Consider the following 17,027-nt stretch of genomic DNA (forward strand, 5'->3'; position numbering starts at 1 on the left):
TAGATGTACATCTGGTCTCTCAAACTTCTGAAACCCGGTTTGAACTTTTAAACTTAGGAGACAAGAGCAGAAATAATAATGAGAATGCTGCATACAGGAACTTAAAGAGTTGCCTGAATTTCTTCCTGCAACGGTGCCGCACCAGGACTCATTCGTCGCTGGCTGTTTAACGCTAAGAGGCGCGGAAAAAAGGCAGGACCTGGTTAAAAAGGTCGGCCTTCTAAAGCTCTCCAGCTGCTATTGAGCCTGGCTTTCATTACTTTTCAGAAGATTAGACTGTTTCCTTCGTAGACAGGGGATAATAACAATTGAACTCCAGGCCTGCTGTGGCACTCTGACATTTTTAGTGCCTTGTGACATACGAGCTGTAGGTGCCAGCTCTTCTTCAAAAGGAGAACAGGGTCTGGTGGGGGGGGGGGGGAGGAATAAAAAAACATTCTCTGAGGTCAATGCGAAGGGTGGCAGAATCAATACAGCGAGGTGGGGGGGGGGCAATGTTTATTCACCTCCGCTGGCAGCACATCAGGAGCGCTGAAAAGGAAGATCTTTTCGAGTGACAAGAGGCAAAGCATGTCAAAGGACAAACTCCTCAGAAAAACAGAAGGCTCTCCACTTAGGAATCGACCTTCCCTTGTGACGCTTAAGTGCTGCAGATATGTCAACCTGAAGGGAAGAAAACAAGAAGCAATGCAGTCCAACACTTGCATTCCCAACCTCAGAAGGCTTTGAGTAAAGTCCAGAGTGATGACATTGTACTGGAATGGCAGGATAACTAGCGCTTAGATATAACGTTTAAGGTCTGTGTAGGAAACCAGCCAAATGTATTTCATTTCGCAAAAGGAAATTATTTTGTTTTTATTCTTCATTTATATAATTAAAAGTTTTTGGACTGTATATCTATTGTTGAATGAATGAAAGATGAATGTATGGAATAATATGCATTTCTGGTGTAATAATACCAGTTATGATTTAAGGTTCTAGTTTTATAAGGTATGATTTACCTTGGATTATTACACTGTTCATATTAATTTATGACAGTAGATCGTAAATATGCTTCTGTTAAATTCCTATTTTGAAATCTTGATTTTAGCAAGGAGTATGCATGTGCATCTTTTCCGTCACACCAGGGTGGTGGCATCAAATTCTTGAAAATTTAGTCCTAGGTTTAAACCTAGGTTGAGTGGAAATCAAACTCCATCAAATGCTGTGTCTGTTAAAAAATATTTGTTGACTCTGCCATGGCCAATTAATCAAAGAATCAAATTATATGGATAAAAAAAGAAACAGTACTACTTGGACAAGAAGAGAAAATTCTCAGAATAAGTCACTGCTAAAAGCCACCACTCCTAAAGCCACCACTCCTATTTAAATGTAAAAAATAAAAAATGAAACAATAGCTTGTCACAAGCACAAAATTAAATTTATACTCTAGGCTACTGGCATTAAAAAAATCCCAGATGTCCAATCTAATGCAAAAGTGTTTTCAGTTTCTCTTAGTAAAGCTTTGAACAGAAAGAGCCCGTAAAGACATTGTGGCCAAACTGTAAAGGAAGAATATTCATGTCAACCTTTTCTTTTAGTTAGAGCTCTTCATATGTCTCTTTTATTGTATGTGTGGTTACAAATTCCCACAAGAACCATAAAAGAACCTATGAAAAAAGCAAAAAGGGAAGAAGGTCAATGAAAACACAATTACAGCAGATGCTGTGTATGAACCCAGACACTTCCAGTTTCAGCTTTAAGTCAGACATCCACCACTAAAATATTTAACCCGTTTAGCTTCATTGAAACAAAATAGTTTCAATGAGACACAATTAAATAGCCTGGGGAGTTGGGGGGGGGGGGGGTGATTTGTGGATGAACTAACACAAACAATGATCCAAATAAAACACATTTCACCGTGAAACAAAAGAGAGAAAAAGCGAACCAAATAAAATTAAACCATTAAAACAGAGAGGAATCTGTGCAGAAGTTTACACAACGAGAAGGCTGCCACATTTGACCATATGGCCTCGATTGCACGAGCTGTATTTGGACTAAAAGAGGCAGACGGGGAAGTTGTGAATGGAGGAGCACCTTCCTGAGACACACAGACACTACAGACAAGAAGCAGCTGTGAGATGGAGGAAGAGAAGCGAGAAGTGAAAACCAAAGGAAAGAGCAGGAATTGACCAGGTGGTGAGTAAACACGAGAAGTCCGTTCTCACCCTATAGCCTTCCCACTACGTCATTCCATTGCTGTATTGGACTATCGCCCACTCCTGATTATTACAAACCACAGATGAGTTTGTTCTTATTATGCTTCTTCTCAACACACACTGAATTAAGCTAAAAAATATGTTTTTCCCTTGCTGTACCTACAGTATAAAGCCATGCTTTTAACATAGATTGAGATGTTTCTAAGAATGGCAGAATTGCATGTAGCTTTTCCAACAGTGCCCCCTGTGAGAGTGACACATTGTGCTTGAGTGAGGAATGGGTCATCAGATTGTTGCTAATCCTGACACTGCAGGCTAAGAGTAACGCAGGTGAGTGGTTCTCACAGCACACAGCCAGGAGGAGCTCACTGATTTGAAGGTTGAGGCCGTGAGCCTGGCTGCTCAGTTTGCCAGTTGCATGAAGGAGAAATAAGAGAAAGATTGTTGGATCTTTTTTTTTTTTCATTTCCATCTGTCCAGTGGAAATCTATGCTAGTTTGCCTTCCATCACAGCTCACTCTGATGGAATTCCCTGGGGTAAGGAGAAAGGATAGGTGCTTTTTCAGACCTGCACATTCTCCCATCACAGTCATGGTGCAAAGTCTGAAATGCTTGGTAGAAGAGTTGTCACCAACCAAAAGATATCCTCCCACTGACATAACTGAAAGTCTGGTGACTAGCAAGGAGTTACAGGACAAGTGGAGAGTCCTGCACATACAACCCTAAAGATACCCTGCACCACAATGTCAAATGTTATTAAAATAACTTTGCATTAGACTCTGTCGTTCACCCTCCCTTTACTGTTGTGTGCAGTTAAAAAATAAAATGCAAAATACAGAAAACAACCTGTTGCATAACATAAGTACTTTCTCCCCCAGTTTATATTAGTTGCTGCTAGATGTTGCTGCTTACTACCAAAATAAGTAGTTGTCATGTTTTCATGTTAGAAGACGATTCAACACGATGCCTCTAAGAACACTAGGTCTGGATAAACCAAATCCATTTAGCATAGCATAGCATTTTCTACCCATGGAGAAAGGTTATTGGGTTTAGTCTGGCTTCTGTCTTGTTTCCAGCACTGGTTTAATGCTCACTGATGGAGCACAAGAGTGCTGCGTCATCCCCATTGCCTCTTAGGTGCCTCTGTCAAGCCATCTAGTAAAACGGGAAAATGTCAGGAGCTGTAATAGTTTTGTCAATTTCTCTGGGCTTTAAAGGATTAGTTACTTGTTGCCCATCCTCTTATTTCTGTTCCGCAAGTTCTGCTTCAGCTGTTGTCTGCTCAGCACAGTGTTTATCAAGCTGGCAGACTCCCCCCTTGTGAAATCAGCTACTTAGGACTCTTACAGCTTGTTATCCAGGGTGACAAAGGGCAAGGAGGAGTCCATTGTAGAGAATGTAGATCCTTTGCTGGTTATCACCTTCCCCTTGTAAATACAGTGCTTCAAAATCTCAGTTGGAAGACGCTATAGAGCAAAAACAGAAAACTGCAGTCGCACAATATTGCAAGATACGGAAAGAGAGGGGACATGTAAACAATATACATGTATTTCTTTTTGGGTGCACAAATTGCGTTAGAAGAAAGATGTAGCTGCCATTTTAAAATTTAGAATGTCTAATTGTTTTTTTTTGGGGGGGTTGTTCTGTTTTTTTTGCAACCCCCCATAAGGATGGCGACCTTTACGTTGCTTTTCAGCTTTTGTCATTGTGGGGGCAGTCAGAAACATCAAATATATTGCTATTAAAGACAAGACAAAAACTGTGAAGAAGAGTTTTATACAGTATATATTTCTAATTACATATTTAGATCTGGCACTCCATTATAGATATAAGGAAATTTATCTGAGATCTCTTTGAAGATCAGGATCAGGATCTGCCAGTTATTTTCCATATACTTTGTAGGAAACAGCAGATACTGCTGCTTCCAAACAGCAATAGGCAAAAGAATGACAATTGCCACCCTGTTCCTCTCCATGGTATGACCAGGTTGCTTAATTTGTTTCACACTGCAAACTAGAATAGGTATGTTTAGGACTTAATGGTGAACCAGATCTCCGACCACTCTTCCAGTTATTAATAGCTCACAGCCCTACAGGCTCTCATCTGCTCTAGACAGGGGGGCTAAACCATGCATTCAAAATCCTCAAAGGCATTGACAAAGTCAAGCTAGGGAACTTAAAACTGGGTACAGGAGTTGCTTCCCCACAATGAGAGTTTGAAACAACTTACACAGCCATGCTGTTGAAGCTGATTCCCTGACTTCTTTCAGAAAACCGATGGATTGGATCCTGGGATCAATTATCTACTTGCAGCAGAATAAACTACATGGGCTGAAAAAGCCTCCTCTCGCCTAATCTTATGTTAGTTCTCGCTGGGACAGTTACACAGGCTGGATTCAAACCAGAAATCTCCACATTGTGCAGCTCATCCTATAGCTTTCTGTTTATTTGTAAAATCAGATTGAAAGATTGAACCAAATAGATTGCAAAAGCTCTTATCGTGCTCTCTTAATCTTTAATCAAAAATTGTTTTAAGTTTTATGCCCTGTGTCAACAAGAATAAAAAATCCTAGGTTTGTGGTTGTTTAAAACAACAGATAATTTACCAGGTACATCAACTCACAAATGATGTCCTGGAGACCCACTTAAGCAGCAGGATATGTGTGGGAACAATTTGAGTGGAGGACCTTGCTCAAAACTACAACAGCAGCATCAAACCCAGGATTTGTGTCATGAACAACCCCCCTGTTCTGATCCTGAAACCCAGAGCCCCACTTTAGGTATTACTCCACACTGCTGGCAAAGATGTACATGGAAAAACAAAAACAAGCTGGAATGGAAGCCTATATTAAATAATTTATATTAAATCACTCACAACCTGTGTAATTTAACATTGAGCAGAGATAAAATAATTAAAGTCATAAACTGAAGACGGTATTGCCTCCTGGACATCTTTATCTCACTTTTCTTTTTTTACAGTAGTACTTGATTCAGCTGCTAACAGTAATTCTTTTTCTGACAATCGCACACATTTTTTCAATTGAGTGCTTTTCTTTAGTATCTGTTTCAGTAACCCATCATTCAGTGTGCAAACCAAGAAAGGGAGACACATTAAATATATTACTGATCCATAAAACCAACTCAAAGGAGAAAACATTTTCTTGGACTCCCTTTTGTTGTAATGTCAAAAAGTTCTGAACAATTGTAAATCCTGATGACTTGGTAAATGTGTTTCCCTTAAAAAGGAAAACAACGTAGCCATCAGAAGCATTTCACAGATGCAACATTTTCCTTACTGTTTTAAAAAGGGGAGATTGTGGGAAACTTTCGATAAGATTTTAAAGCAATGACACAATGTTCAGAAGATATGTTTTCAAAATTGTAACACAGAAAGCCTTGATTCTCCACCATAGAGAACATAAGGATATTCTGCCAGTTTTCACCATGTGAGGGAATGTGTATTTAGTTTAGGAACTTGTTGTAATTTTCCTTAATTAAGTGTAATGTGCATGAATAACAATAATGTGTTCTGAATAACAAAATAACAATGTGGCCTTTAGTAAATACTTATAATACAATTTAACAACTCTTTTTCATCATTAAGTATTGCAACCTTAAATTGCAGAGGTTATTTTCACATTTGTCCCTGACACTTCGTGAAAGGAAGCTTATTAAATAGATCTGATAGTGGGTGAGAGAGGAAAAGGTAGCAATAGCTATTACCCCTTTTAATGTGCAGAACGTGAATTTGACAACATGATTGTGAACCTTCTGAACTCTGACCCTTTCATCTAGCAAACAATTGAACCCTGAACCCGTGAAAGTGTTCTGCTAAATACTTTCAGTCAAATGTGTATGACACTATTAAGGCGTTTTAAGATTCTCTTATACAGTACCTCTTCTTACCTTTGCAGAAGATGTAAGACATTTCATGTTATCTACACAATCATAATGATTAGGAACTTGTTATATTCATCCTGGTTTTTGTATGTTTTCTCTGTGGTATGTGTGATTTTTAACATCTCTTTTGGTAAATGCATTAATTATGTAATTATGGGAAATTTTAATTATTGTAAGTGTGTATGATGCAGTTGTGCACAGAAATTCATATTACAATCTCACCACAATAGGCTTAACCTTCAAAATATATATTTTTGGTTAACTTCTCTTTATGGAATTAACTTTTACCTTTTTGTTAAAAAAAACAAATAAATATGAAATTGCTAGAAGTTTTTACGTCTAGCATTTGAGATGTGCAAACACATACCAACAATTTCTATATTGAAGCAAACGTTCACCATTTTTTTATTTTCATACTTTTAATTACTCATAATTATGACTTACACTCATCATCATTATAATTATTATTAAAATATATTAAGTCCTAAGATACTTTTCCAATTAACCATGTTCAACCTCATAGAGCTACAGTGCCGAGCACAGAAAACCTTCCCCTTGCATTTGTGGTGACATCTGAAATATTTTGCTGAAGTTTGGAGGTCAGAATTCCACTGTAAACATTTTTCACACAGAGTCTTGTGTGAAGCAGAAAAACGGTAAGCTTTTGAAAACAACATGACAAAGGCAGCCATGATCTTGTGCAGATGGGACCTCAAAAGGAATGAGACAAAGTGAGGAGTATTAGGTTTCAGACAGCATGTAGAAGGCTCTTTCACATATTCAGACACCCCACCACATAGAAAAACTGAAATGTAAAAAAGAGGCTGAACTCTGAAGAAAACCAGACAATGCACCAATTTCTTTGGTCTGTTTTTTTTTACCTGGGAACACTAACAGTCAGGTGTTTTCAGATGATTCCCCTCATTTACTGTATTGAGGTTTTCTGCACAGCAAACTTACTTTTGCATTGATTGGGGGTAATTGTCTCAGTAGATGAAAAGGTTGTTTTTACTCAGACTTTAAGTGGTGCTGGAACAATAATATTTCTCCTTAGAGTAATCCAATTCAGTTAAAGGCTACAATGGAAAAAAGTTTCATAAAACAGACCATTTCACTGTTGGTACTGTACATACAGTATACATATACACTTCATTACAAATGCTTTGGATAGTTTTACAGATGCATTTAATTAGTTCACTCAATCACTCCACCAAATGATTACATTTGGGGGAATTAGATTTAACGCATGACAATATAGAGGTAACCGAAAATAGCACTTATACTGTATTTCTGTGGTTATATTTAATTTGATTTGTCCCAAATGCTTACTGCAGAAAAATCTATATTTTCTGTAAAGACACATTTTAATTTGCATTTAACTTCTGGTTCTTTTGTTATGGTCTTTTCCAAGCGATTATGTCTTAATTTTGAATTATTAGACTGCTTAAAATGTAAGGGTTATTTTTGCTAGAGATGTTAAGCATAGCAGGTCAATCATTAATCAGAACAATTTCAAGTCAGAACCTTAATCCTCAAATTTATACTGCAGGCTTTACTGGACCTGTGATATGTCTAAACCTCATTAACATCTGCAGCACTAAAAGCATACAAGTGTATCATTCATTTTGAACACTTTGAAAGGGCCATTCTGTGTGTTTTAAGAATGATAATGGAAACAATAAAAATCATGCCTCTAAAATTTTCACTTAAAGTGTGTTAATCAAGAAATCTTGACAGCACTGTGCACAAGAGATACTTCAGTTCAATTTTGTATGGCTTCATCAAAGGTTTTAAAGTGCATAATCACATAAAAATGTTAAATAATCTAGCCTCCCATCAGTTAGTTTGTTTAGCAGTTAGTACTGTAGGTAACACTTCCAAGAATCTCATCTAGCCATTACTTGAAAGAAGCAAGCGTATCAGCTTCAACAGCAAGGCTCAGCACCTTGTTCTGTACACTGAAATATAAGTCGAATGAGAATATAACTTGATGTCAGAAGAAACGGTACTGTATATGTGAGACAATGTGCTCTGGAAAAAGAGTAGGTGAAATACAATAATGACGACATGATGGCAATGAGCCATGCGAACAGCATGTACAGTGTTTAGGTTAGGGAATGTCAAGTCTGATTCAATGATTAGTTCATGATAATAAGAATAAACACAGCATTCATCATATTTCACCTACAACAATGTTATTTTTCACCTGTATAGTACATCTCCACTGTCACCATCTGCTAATCTTAGACTTCCTGATTCCATTCCACATTGGGGAAATTGACCTTCCACATTTCCAATCTTTTTTTAGAAAAATTAAATATGGGCATGTCTGGATACATTGCAATTTACCAAGCATTGTGCTTACTATAGATAAAAGGAAACAAATAAATTGAATAACTAAGAAAAACAAGTATAATATTGTAATAGTAGCAATATTCAGGAGAGAAAAGAATGTAATGTTTGATTGTCAAGAGCAGAGCATGGCCAAAGACCATACAATTCAAGCTTGAAGTTTACAAAGCAATTGAGAAAAACTAAACATTTTGTAAACAATGTTGATCTGAATTCTGCTTATGTATGTGGCCTTGGAATTTATTAATCAAAAGAAAAATTGCTAGCATCCAGCACTGGCCAAGGAGTAATAAACAAGAAAACTACTTTTGCTTTCTGGGCCTGTACATCCCTATTGGGTTCTTTCCCCCCTGCCCAGAGCACAGGATGTGCCTCATAACTTTGGAATCATTAGTTTGGACTCCAGCCGGGCATCTTCAGCAGCAGTACTATATAGGGACAGGATGGGGTGCAGCTGTCCAGAGGGATTTGCCAATGCAACAGCACCTCCTGGGGCCTAATGAGCCCCAAGGGCTTAAAACGGAGGTGGTTTGTGTGTGTTGGTGGTGGGGGTCTGGGTTATCAGTGCGCCTCACAGTGCAGGCCACAAAAGGTCTGGGGGGTAGCGTAGTTCCATTCTTCAGAAACCAGTCACCCTGTCACATTCTACACTGGCTATAGTTTATTTTCAATTTTCATCGGCCTTCAGCTTAAATAAGAATTTTCTTTTATTAAGCCAAACAAGTTTGATTAAATACCCCTTTGATTAGCAATTGGCTATCAGATTTCCTCCACCTACCCATGCACTCCCACCCGAAACATATTGCTCCCATACAGAGGTATTACAGAGGTTCAGAGGTTAAAGACCATAATAGTCTACAATTTGGTGGGCAGGCTACCCTGTGGCCATTATAGTGGCTTTTTCCCATGTAATTGCATAGCATTAAGACAATATCTTAATGACCCCACATATGAGGCCTATGCTAACTTCCAGGCTGTGTTCTGATTACAAACACACACAGACTCTTAAAAGTCTTAGTAAAGCACTTACTCCCCCCTTGCAAATGTTTTAAGAAGGAAAAGAAAAGATGGGAAAAAAGAGGATTTAATCATTGCTGAGAAGTGAATGTTGTTTTAGAATTGATTGGAACAACCATCTCTTTTTCTGAATTGTAAGAAGAATAACTAGCTATAGACCCAACTGAGTTAATGTCTTAATAATGCTTAACAAGAGGTTTAACGTGAAATATAATAAAAGGTTCTGAAAATAATCTCTTGTCCTATATATATGTACATCCAGCATCCAGATTATTATTTTTATTCTGAGGGGATTTTCCTCTAACTGGATTCTCTACTGTTTTGTACTGTAGCAAGAGTTCACCCATTCGTTTGGATTCTATTCGGTGTACTAGCTGTTTTTTAACCTCAGGCTCTCCTCCATATAAACCTTAACCAAACTGGAATCAGAGCTGAACATGACCAGTGAGAGATGAGGTTGACTGCCAGTGAACTACCACTGCTGACTGTTTAACATTCCTTTCAGTTTTGCAGCAGAGTTAGAGTGCTCTGAAATGAAGTGGCACTTACATTGTCAGAACATAGCCTACTAGAGGTTTACTGCACCAAGGAAGCTCACAAAAAACCTCAACTTGCATGCTAGAAATGTCTTTTCAGGCATTGTGTATGTAAAGTGTTAGTGATAGTAAATAGTAATTTTTCTCACAAATTGCACACACAATCTGTAAGCTTTTAAACTGTTTGTGGCAGACAAACTGCTTAAAATGAATGCTTGAATGACTTTAGCATCAATAGCATGGCTACCGATGTTTAGATGTTAGATCAGCAGAAATGTTCTTTTTTTACTTGTAAAATACTGTTCGTTTAAAACTCTCTTGTTCCAGTCAGATACAGAGATGTTGTTTCCTTCTTTTGTTTTCATCAGATTGGATCACTGTAAAGCACTGCTTGCTGGTGTCTCTAAAATTACCATCGACAGGCATCAGTATGTTCAACAATTAGAATTTTAACCAGACCTAAGTTCTACAAACACCTAAGTCCTGTTAGGATTCCAATATGGCATCCTCCCTGTGTCTCTTTTTAGGGTACATGTTATAATCCTTCTCCACATTTATTATACTACTGGGCTATTCCACTTCACACAGCTCAGCTCCTTAGATTCTTGTTTGGTAAACCGTATACCGTATACTGAGTGACAAGGCTTTTAACAGTTTTAGAAAAAGCATTCCTTATTTTTAATACTGTATAACTGCAGCTAATTTTTTATTTCTATGTTAATCTTTGCTTTGAGATGTCTTTCTATGAAAGTCGCTATAGAAATCACCATTATCATCATCATCATTACCTACAGTAGTAGAAAGTATTTTGAGAGACAACAAAAGTTCATTTAAGGCACGTACTGTAGCAACAAAAAATTATAGCACCAAAAAATGGCAATTTAAATAATACTCATGGAGACCTGCTGAAAGATTTTGCCAGAAATCAGATCTTCTGAATTAAGTTTGTTGATTTATGATTATTTAATGGGATCCAGTGCCTCTTGACAGCATAATTGGAAAAATTGTCCCATTTAATGAAAGAGAGTAATACTTTGGTTAGTTTCCCCTCTAACATGACTTGGGTGGTGGTTGTGGTGCATATTGGGGGCAAGAGTATTCAAGTCACAGAATTTAACTCTGAAATCCTAAAACTCCAACTGAGAATCTATTTAACCTACCATGCAAGTCTCGGGATTAAGGCTGTCCTTATTTATTTAACAATGGGTTTCTACAACAGATGGGGTTTTCAGAATAGTGGGCACAATGCAAAACTTTTTTTTTATTAGAGGTTTAAATGACTGTATATGAAATGTTCTTTTGCCATCAAGATTCCTCATAAACATGGCTCAAGGTACCATATTCTACTACCTTAAAAGTGAATAGGAAGTAAGTGGTCTCTTTACATTTGGTTAGGAACACTAAGTGTGGGTATTCTAAATTGAAACAGATGTGGCTGGCACAAATATGCGAACTTGTATAGCAGTGCAGTTCATTACACTAGATAATCTGGATGTGTAAAGGAAAAACGCCAATGTTGCAAAACAAAGGCATGCAAGTTAAAACACATTAAAAGCTTGATATGCAAACTGTAAATAAAGTAAAACCCTAGGACACATAAATATTTATTCCTGCATTCCTTTAGGAAAAGAGATTGTGAATGCTTTGGTGTAAAACTAGATATTTGTTCCACAAAGAAGCTTAAGATGTTCCGCATTCACTTCCTCTTTGCCTCCCCCATCTTCAGCTCCTGTTATCTGAACTCTTCGCTTCTGTCAGTTTTAATGATTGCGAGATGAATATCGGCGAACTTCCCATGCCTGATTCTGTTGGATCCAAAATGTCAACTTTGCAATGTAATGTTTTCAAAAAGAAGACAGCTAGCCTTAAATAGTTGCTAAGATCATTTTGGACCTGCCACGTTAAGTAGTTTTATTTGGAAATGCTCTTACTAACATACACATGTGCTGTATTTGCAGTGGAGAGATATTTGGGTAGCTAACAGACAGAATTCTCATGAAAATACTTTGCATATTTTCAGAAGAGGCAGTTTGGTCTCTCCCATCATCCAAAGTACTCTGGTTAATGGAAAGGAAGATTGAGGAGCAATAGTTATCAGGTATTTCTCAGTCTGTGCTTCTACATCTGCAATTCAGAATATTTCACCAGAACATAGCCTATGGTATAGGTGGTGTTCACATATTATTGCAATAAGTTGAAATACAAATAAAGTTATTCCTACTGTATGTATTGGATAAAATTAAGGTGTAAAAATAGTATGATTTCACCAGAGATATCCGTTGCAGACAGTGGGACTATGATTAATTTGATGAGTTTGTCTTCAGGTCGTTATAATGGGTAGTTATAGTGGTATTTCGTTGCAGAATTGGTGCGAAAGGATGTCAAGTTGCTGTTAAAGCCTTTTTTGTTACATTACTATCTAAAAGGATGCTGGTGCCAGTAAATACTGTTCACCTTAAAGCCTGGCAGTAGGTAAAAAACCTTTACATACTGTATCTCCATCAAATGTGAGACCAGGGTATCGGTACGTTGTCACAGAAAAATACCTTAAGTTATATGTAGAAAAATACAAATGGACACCATCTAGCGTTCACTACATGAACAGAGCAGCATGTGACCATTGTACCAACCTGCACTAAGATCTATGGTTTTACACTCTTGCTCCTACAGATACCATAAACATAAGAGGGATTATCTGTTCTGCACGGAATGCATCTGTTACAAGGCTATTATGTCAGATAAAAACTCATTTGCCTAACATACTGTATGCCCCTGAGCAAGTCAAAGTCTACTGAAGGAGACCTTCCTGCTTACTTGCGTTTTTGCCAATTTAATTTTTTCAGATTTAATATACTGGTTGAAATGTATTATTTCATATTATTTAGTATGCATCTTAACCCTTTAGTTGCCTCTCACAGAAACAAAATGTATTACCACCAATTTATTCAGTACATAATGCAAATCATTCATCTTTAGTCTATATATAGAGAGAGTAGAAAACAAGTAGAAAAATAGGTTGATACTTTTGCACGTTTACAACAAATCACAAACAAGGATATTTTTTCATATGCACACTTTATCATAAAATGTGATGATATCCTTTGATTAATTCAGAATTGGGGCACACAACATTTTATATTTTTCGTGGAGAACTCATTTTGTATTTAAATTATAAACTTCAGGTTTCAATCTGAAAGCTCAAATTTAATATAAAGATTACTGTGAACGATATTTACTTTTTATTCTTGCTATATTATGTAACACACTATAAATAAGAAAGCACTTCTTTGTTGCACATTCTAAAATACACACTTACTATTTAGAATGTATCAACCATTGCCTGAGCACTTCTAAAGTTTTAGTGCACTTTTCATTTTATAGACAAGGGTAATTTAAGAGGACTGCAAATCCACTTACGAAAACGAATTAACCTAATCAATTTTGATTACTTTTTGCTTAACATTACAAAAGAAAGAAAGAGAAGATACAGGTCCTTCTTCAAGCTTCTTAAATCCATATCCAGTACAGCTAAACAACATTTCAATACTTCCCTATTGAAGTACAATTTCTACCACGTGTAGCTCACAAGATAGTTTTTAATTAACGAGCAGAAATGTGTGCATGAGGTGTAACCAAAGTCTTGATGGAAGAAGAACAGCAGCCAGGTGGGTCTCAAGTTGAGAAATGTTTATTCTACAGAGAATGTTGTACTCTGCTGTAACGCAACAGTACTCTGCTGTAAAAGAGCAGTACTCTGGTATAAGACACCAGTACTCTGGCATAAAAGAGCAGCACTCTGGTATAACAGAATAATACCCTGGTATAAAAGAGCGGTACTCGGATATAATGGAACAGTACTCTGTTATAAAAGAGCTGTATTCTGGTATAATGGAACACTACTCTGGTATAAAAGATCGGTGCATTTATATAAAAGAGCAGCACTCTGATTTCAAATAGCAGTATTCTGGTATAACAGAGCAGTCCTCTGGTTTAAAAGATCAGTACACTAATATTAAAGAGCACCACTCTGGTGTAAAAGAGCTGATCTCTGGTACAAAAGAGCAACACTGATTTCAAAGAGCAGAACCCTGGTATGAGGGAGCAGTACTTTGGTATGATGGGGAGTCTATTTTTTAGCAGCAGAACTAATAGTAAAAACCATTAGAAAACACCATGTGTGCTACTGGCAGCATGAACACTAATATACAGTTACAGTGGGGAAGGGAAAATGAAGACAAATAGTGGTCATGGTGCATTACAGCCTAGCTTCTTCAGACTCTCTGATCATTTCAAACCAGCATGAAGTGCAGAAATAAATAATATCTGAACCACAAGAGACCCTCTTCTCTTCTAAAGAAATTAATGTTTAAAGTTTTTAGAAAAACCACTGAAATGGCACAGCATAATTGTTTTCAGATTCCGTCTTTCATACGTAACTAGCCACTGATTAAAACATGCGAATGTAAAAAAAATATCACAAAGGCACTCTATTGATGAGAGCACAGAGAAACTACAAGGCTTTCTCTACATTATCAGAGCTTACTGCTGTAATAGAAAATGGAAGAGACAGAACGGCAAATTCACAAGCTCTCCAGCTTCCGTTGTGATAAATTATTTCACTGTCTTTTCTATCGCAAATGAGGGACACCAAACATAAGAGGTAACAGGGTATTATCTACAGTTGTAAATAGTTTCTTGCAGTGTTAAAACATTACATTAATCATTTTTCAGGACATTTGGGTGGAAATATTTAGTCTCATTCTCTCACCTACATCTGGAAGAGATTTGTTAGGATAAGTTACTTACTGTAGGGATCATCCTTGCTCTTCGTCCCATTAACTTTGCCATTTTTATCAATCCTGAGAAAGAACTTCTGGAAGGAAAAGAGCTTCCTCTTGCGAACGTCTCCTTGGAGGTGATTGTAGCTGCGCACATGTCTCCCAACAACCACAGAAGAGTTGGTGACCCCTGCTGAATGCATGTCTTTGCCGATGTCATTGCAGGTGATAGACACAGTGTAGATCAAGACAAGCAGGGAGACACAGGACAGGTGTGAAAAGGCTAAGGCACCCTTTGTCAGTATCCATTTCCACATTGTACTGAAGCTCTTGGGACTGGAAAAAGTCTCACATAAAGAAACATACTGGAATACTGGGGAGAAGTGGAAGGAGGCAAGTGGAGGTCCCGTCGCTTGTTATCCCCTCTCTAGCTCCTCTTTCTGTCGAACGGAGTGCACCAACATCCATAACTCAAACCACCTCCAGCGTGCAGCCTGAATTCCCCCCCCTTGAAGGCTCCTTGCTTGAAACAGAAAGTTTTCACAATAAATTTTCTCTTGGACCCCAAAAAATAAATAAAAGGAAAGCAAAGAAAAATCCGTAAGTGTAATCCCTCTGAAGTCTGTGGGTTTTATATTGTCGGGAGTTCCCTCTGTGAATGACGCTTCTCCCCCCCCCCACAGCTGAAGCACTTAGGGGCTTCTTGAACACAGCCGATCTCCTCTCCGAAGTGTCTGATTCGTGTCACTCTTTTCACCTTATTTATTCAGCACAGGGACCAGATGTAATCTCTTTAGCTAATTGGCAGTCTATGAAAAACAGTTGGCTTTGAAGATGTGTGTGTGTGTTGAGTGAGCGTGTTTTTTCTCTCTCTCTCCCCCCCACCCACCCCCCCACACACACACACACCAACCACCACCAACTTGCTTAGCAGTAAACAGGTCAGAGACTGGTGAATAATGTCAGTGATTATTCTGCCGAGGTGGGATGTGCCTACAGAGGTAGTTGGAGGTGGTAGTCAGTCGGTCCCTTGGGTCAGAGCAAAAGAAGACATCTGAAACCAGGCAGCAGAGTTGCAAAATTCCTTAAGGGAGGGGGGTGGGGTTGGAGCGGGTGGTGGGGGGGAGGTAGGAGGGGAGGGGAAGTTCAGAAGATTCCCAACTGCTACCCCTTTTTGAGGCAGACTTTCAGCCCTGGCTAATTGCTCTCAGTTTTTCTTTTTTTTTCCTCCACTAAAGGCTGGCCAACAGAATGGGCTGTGTACTCATGGCTTTGCTAATCTCTCTGTCTCTCGCACCGCATCCAGCTCCCTCTAGGGAGCCTCTTTGTTGGACAGACTTCCCAGTGGCCACTTTTTTGGCATTGAACTGTTTTTAGAGCCACCTTGAGCACATTGCTTCGTGTCCTTACTTAGTGGCTCCTTCCACCCTCTTCGGTTTTTAATCCTGTTTTCGTCTCTTCTGCCTTTTCGATATGGAGAGAGAGGGTTCCCTTATTTACGCCCTCTGTGCACGGAATGCAGTATCGTACAGCAGGCTAGCCGGACCAGATAAATTACTGTCTGTAAAACAAACAAACAAAAAAATATTTTCTTTCTTTTCCTAATTAGCGAGAATTTGAAAGCTAAAGTTAGCCACTACCAACAGCCTCACATCCCATCTCCTAATATACATATATTTACTTTCTGTTTCCACAACAGTATCCAAGCCCCCAGACCCACCAATAACATCCTCTACCACTCCCCTCCCCCCCCAGATTTCTAGAAAGAAAACAGACATACACAAACAATTTGCAAATGTTAACGAGCTATTTGCCAAATAATGCTTTAACATGAGAGCGAAAAGGGACCTTTCCGTGTTTTGAAAGATCTCATCATAAAATCTTGGTCTTAGAATCCAGTGTCTGAATTGTTTAATTTCCTTTTCACATTTTATTCTCAAACCATATCTCCACTGCTTCTCTCACAACCTGTTTCTAAACAGCTTTTCTTTTTTTTTTGTAGACAAATAAATATTTTTTGTGTTTTGACTGATTCTCTGCCAGAGCTGTGGGTTATATTTCATGGCATGAGAACAGCTTCTCCTAGTCCTGTAAATCAGACCATTGCTAGTTTTTAAATGACAATCCACCAAGGTATAGTATGAAGTCAGATTTTTTCTCTAACAAAATCATCATCTACTGAAATTTTTGTATTTATTTCATGTTATCCTAAACCCTAGAATGACCTTAATAATGCTAAAAGCAGGT

At 38.0% G+C, this 17,027-nt stretch overlaps 1 protein-coding gene across 1 annotated transcript in view; it reads right to left on the reverse strand.

The window, feature by feature from the left end:
* fgf10a (fibroblast growth factor 10a) overlaps positions 1–15,669 on the reverse strand; it is a 38,388-nt gene extending 22,719 nt beyond the window's left edge. The window contains exon 1 of the mRNA XM_088628766.1: positions 14,809–15,669. Coding sequence (XP_088484892.1) covers positions 14,809–15,097 — 289 coding nt within the window. The 5' untranslated portion in view covers positions 15,098–15,669. The remainder of the gene's footprint in view (positions 1–14,808) is intronic.
* Positions 15,670–17,027: the final 1,358 nt, after the last annotated feature.

Source organism: Lepisosteus platostomus, chromosome 4, assembly GCF_059453375.1.
Source record: "Lepisosteus platostomus isolate fLepPlt1 chromosome 4, fLepPlt1.hap1, whole genome shotgun sequence".
NCBI lineage: Eukaryota > Metazoa > Chordata > Actinopteri > Semionotiformes > Lepisosteidae > Lepisosteus > Lepisosteus platostomus.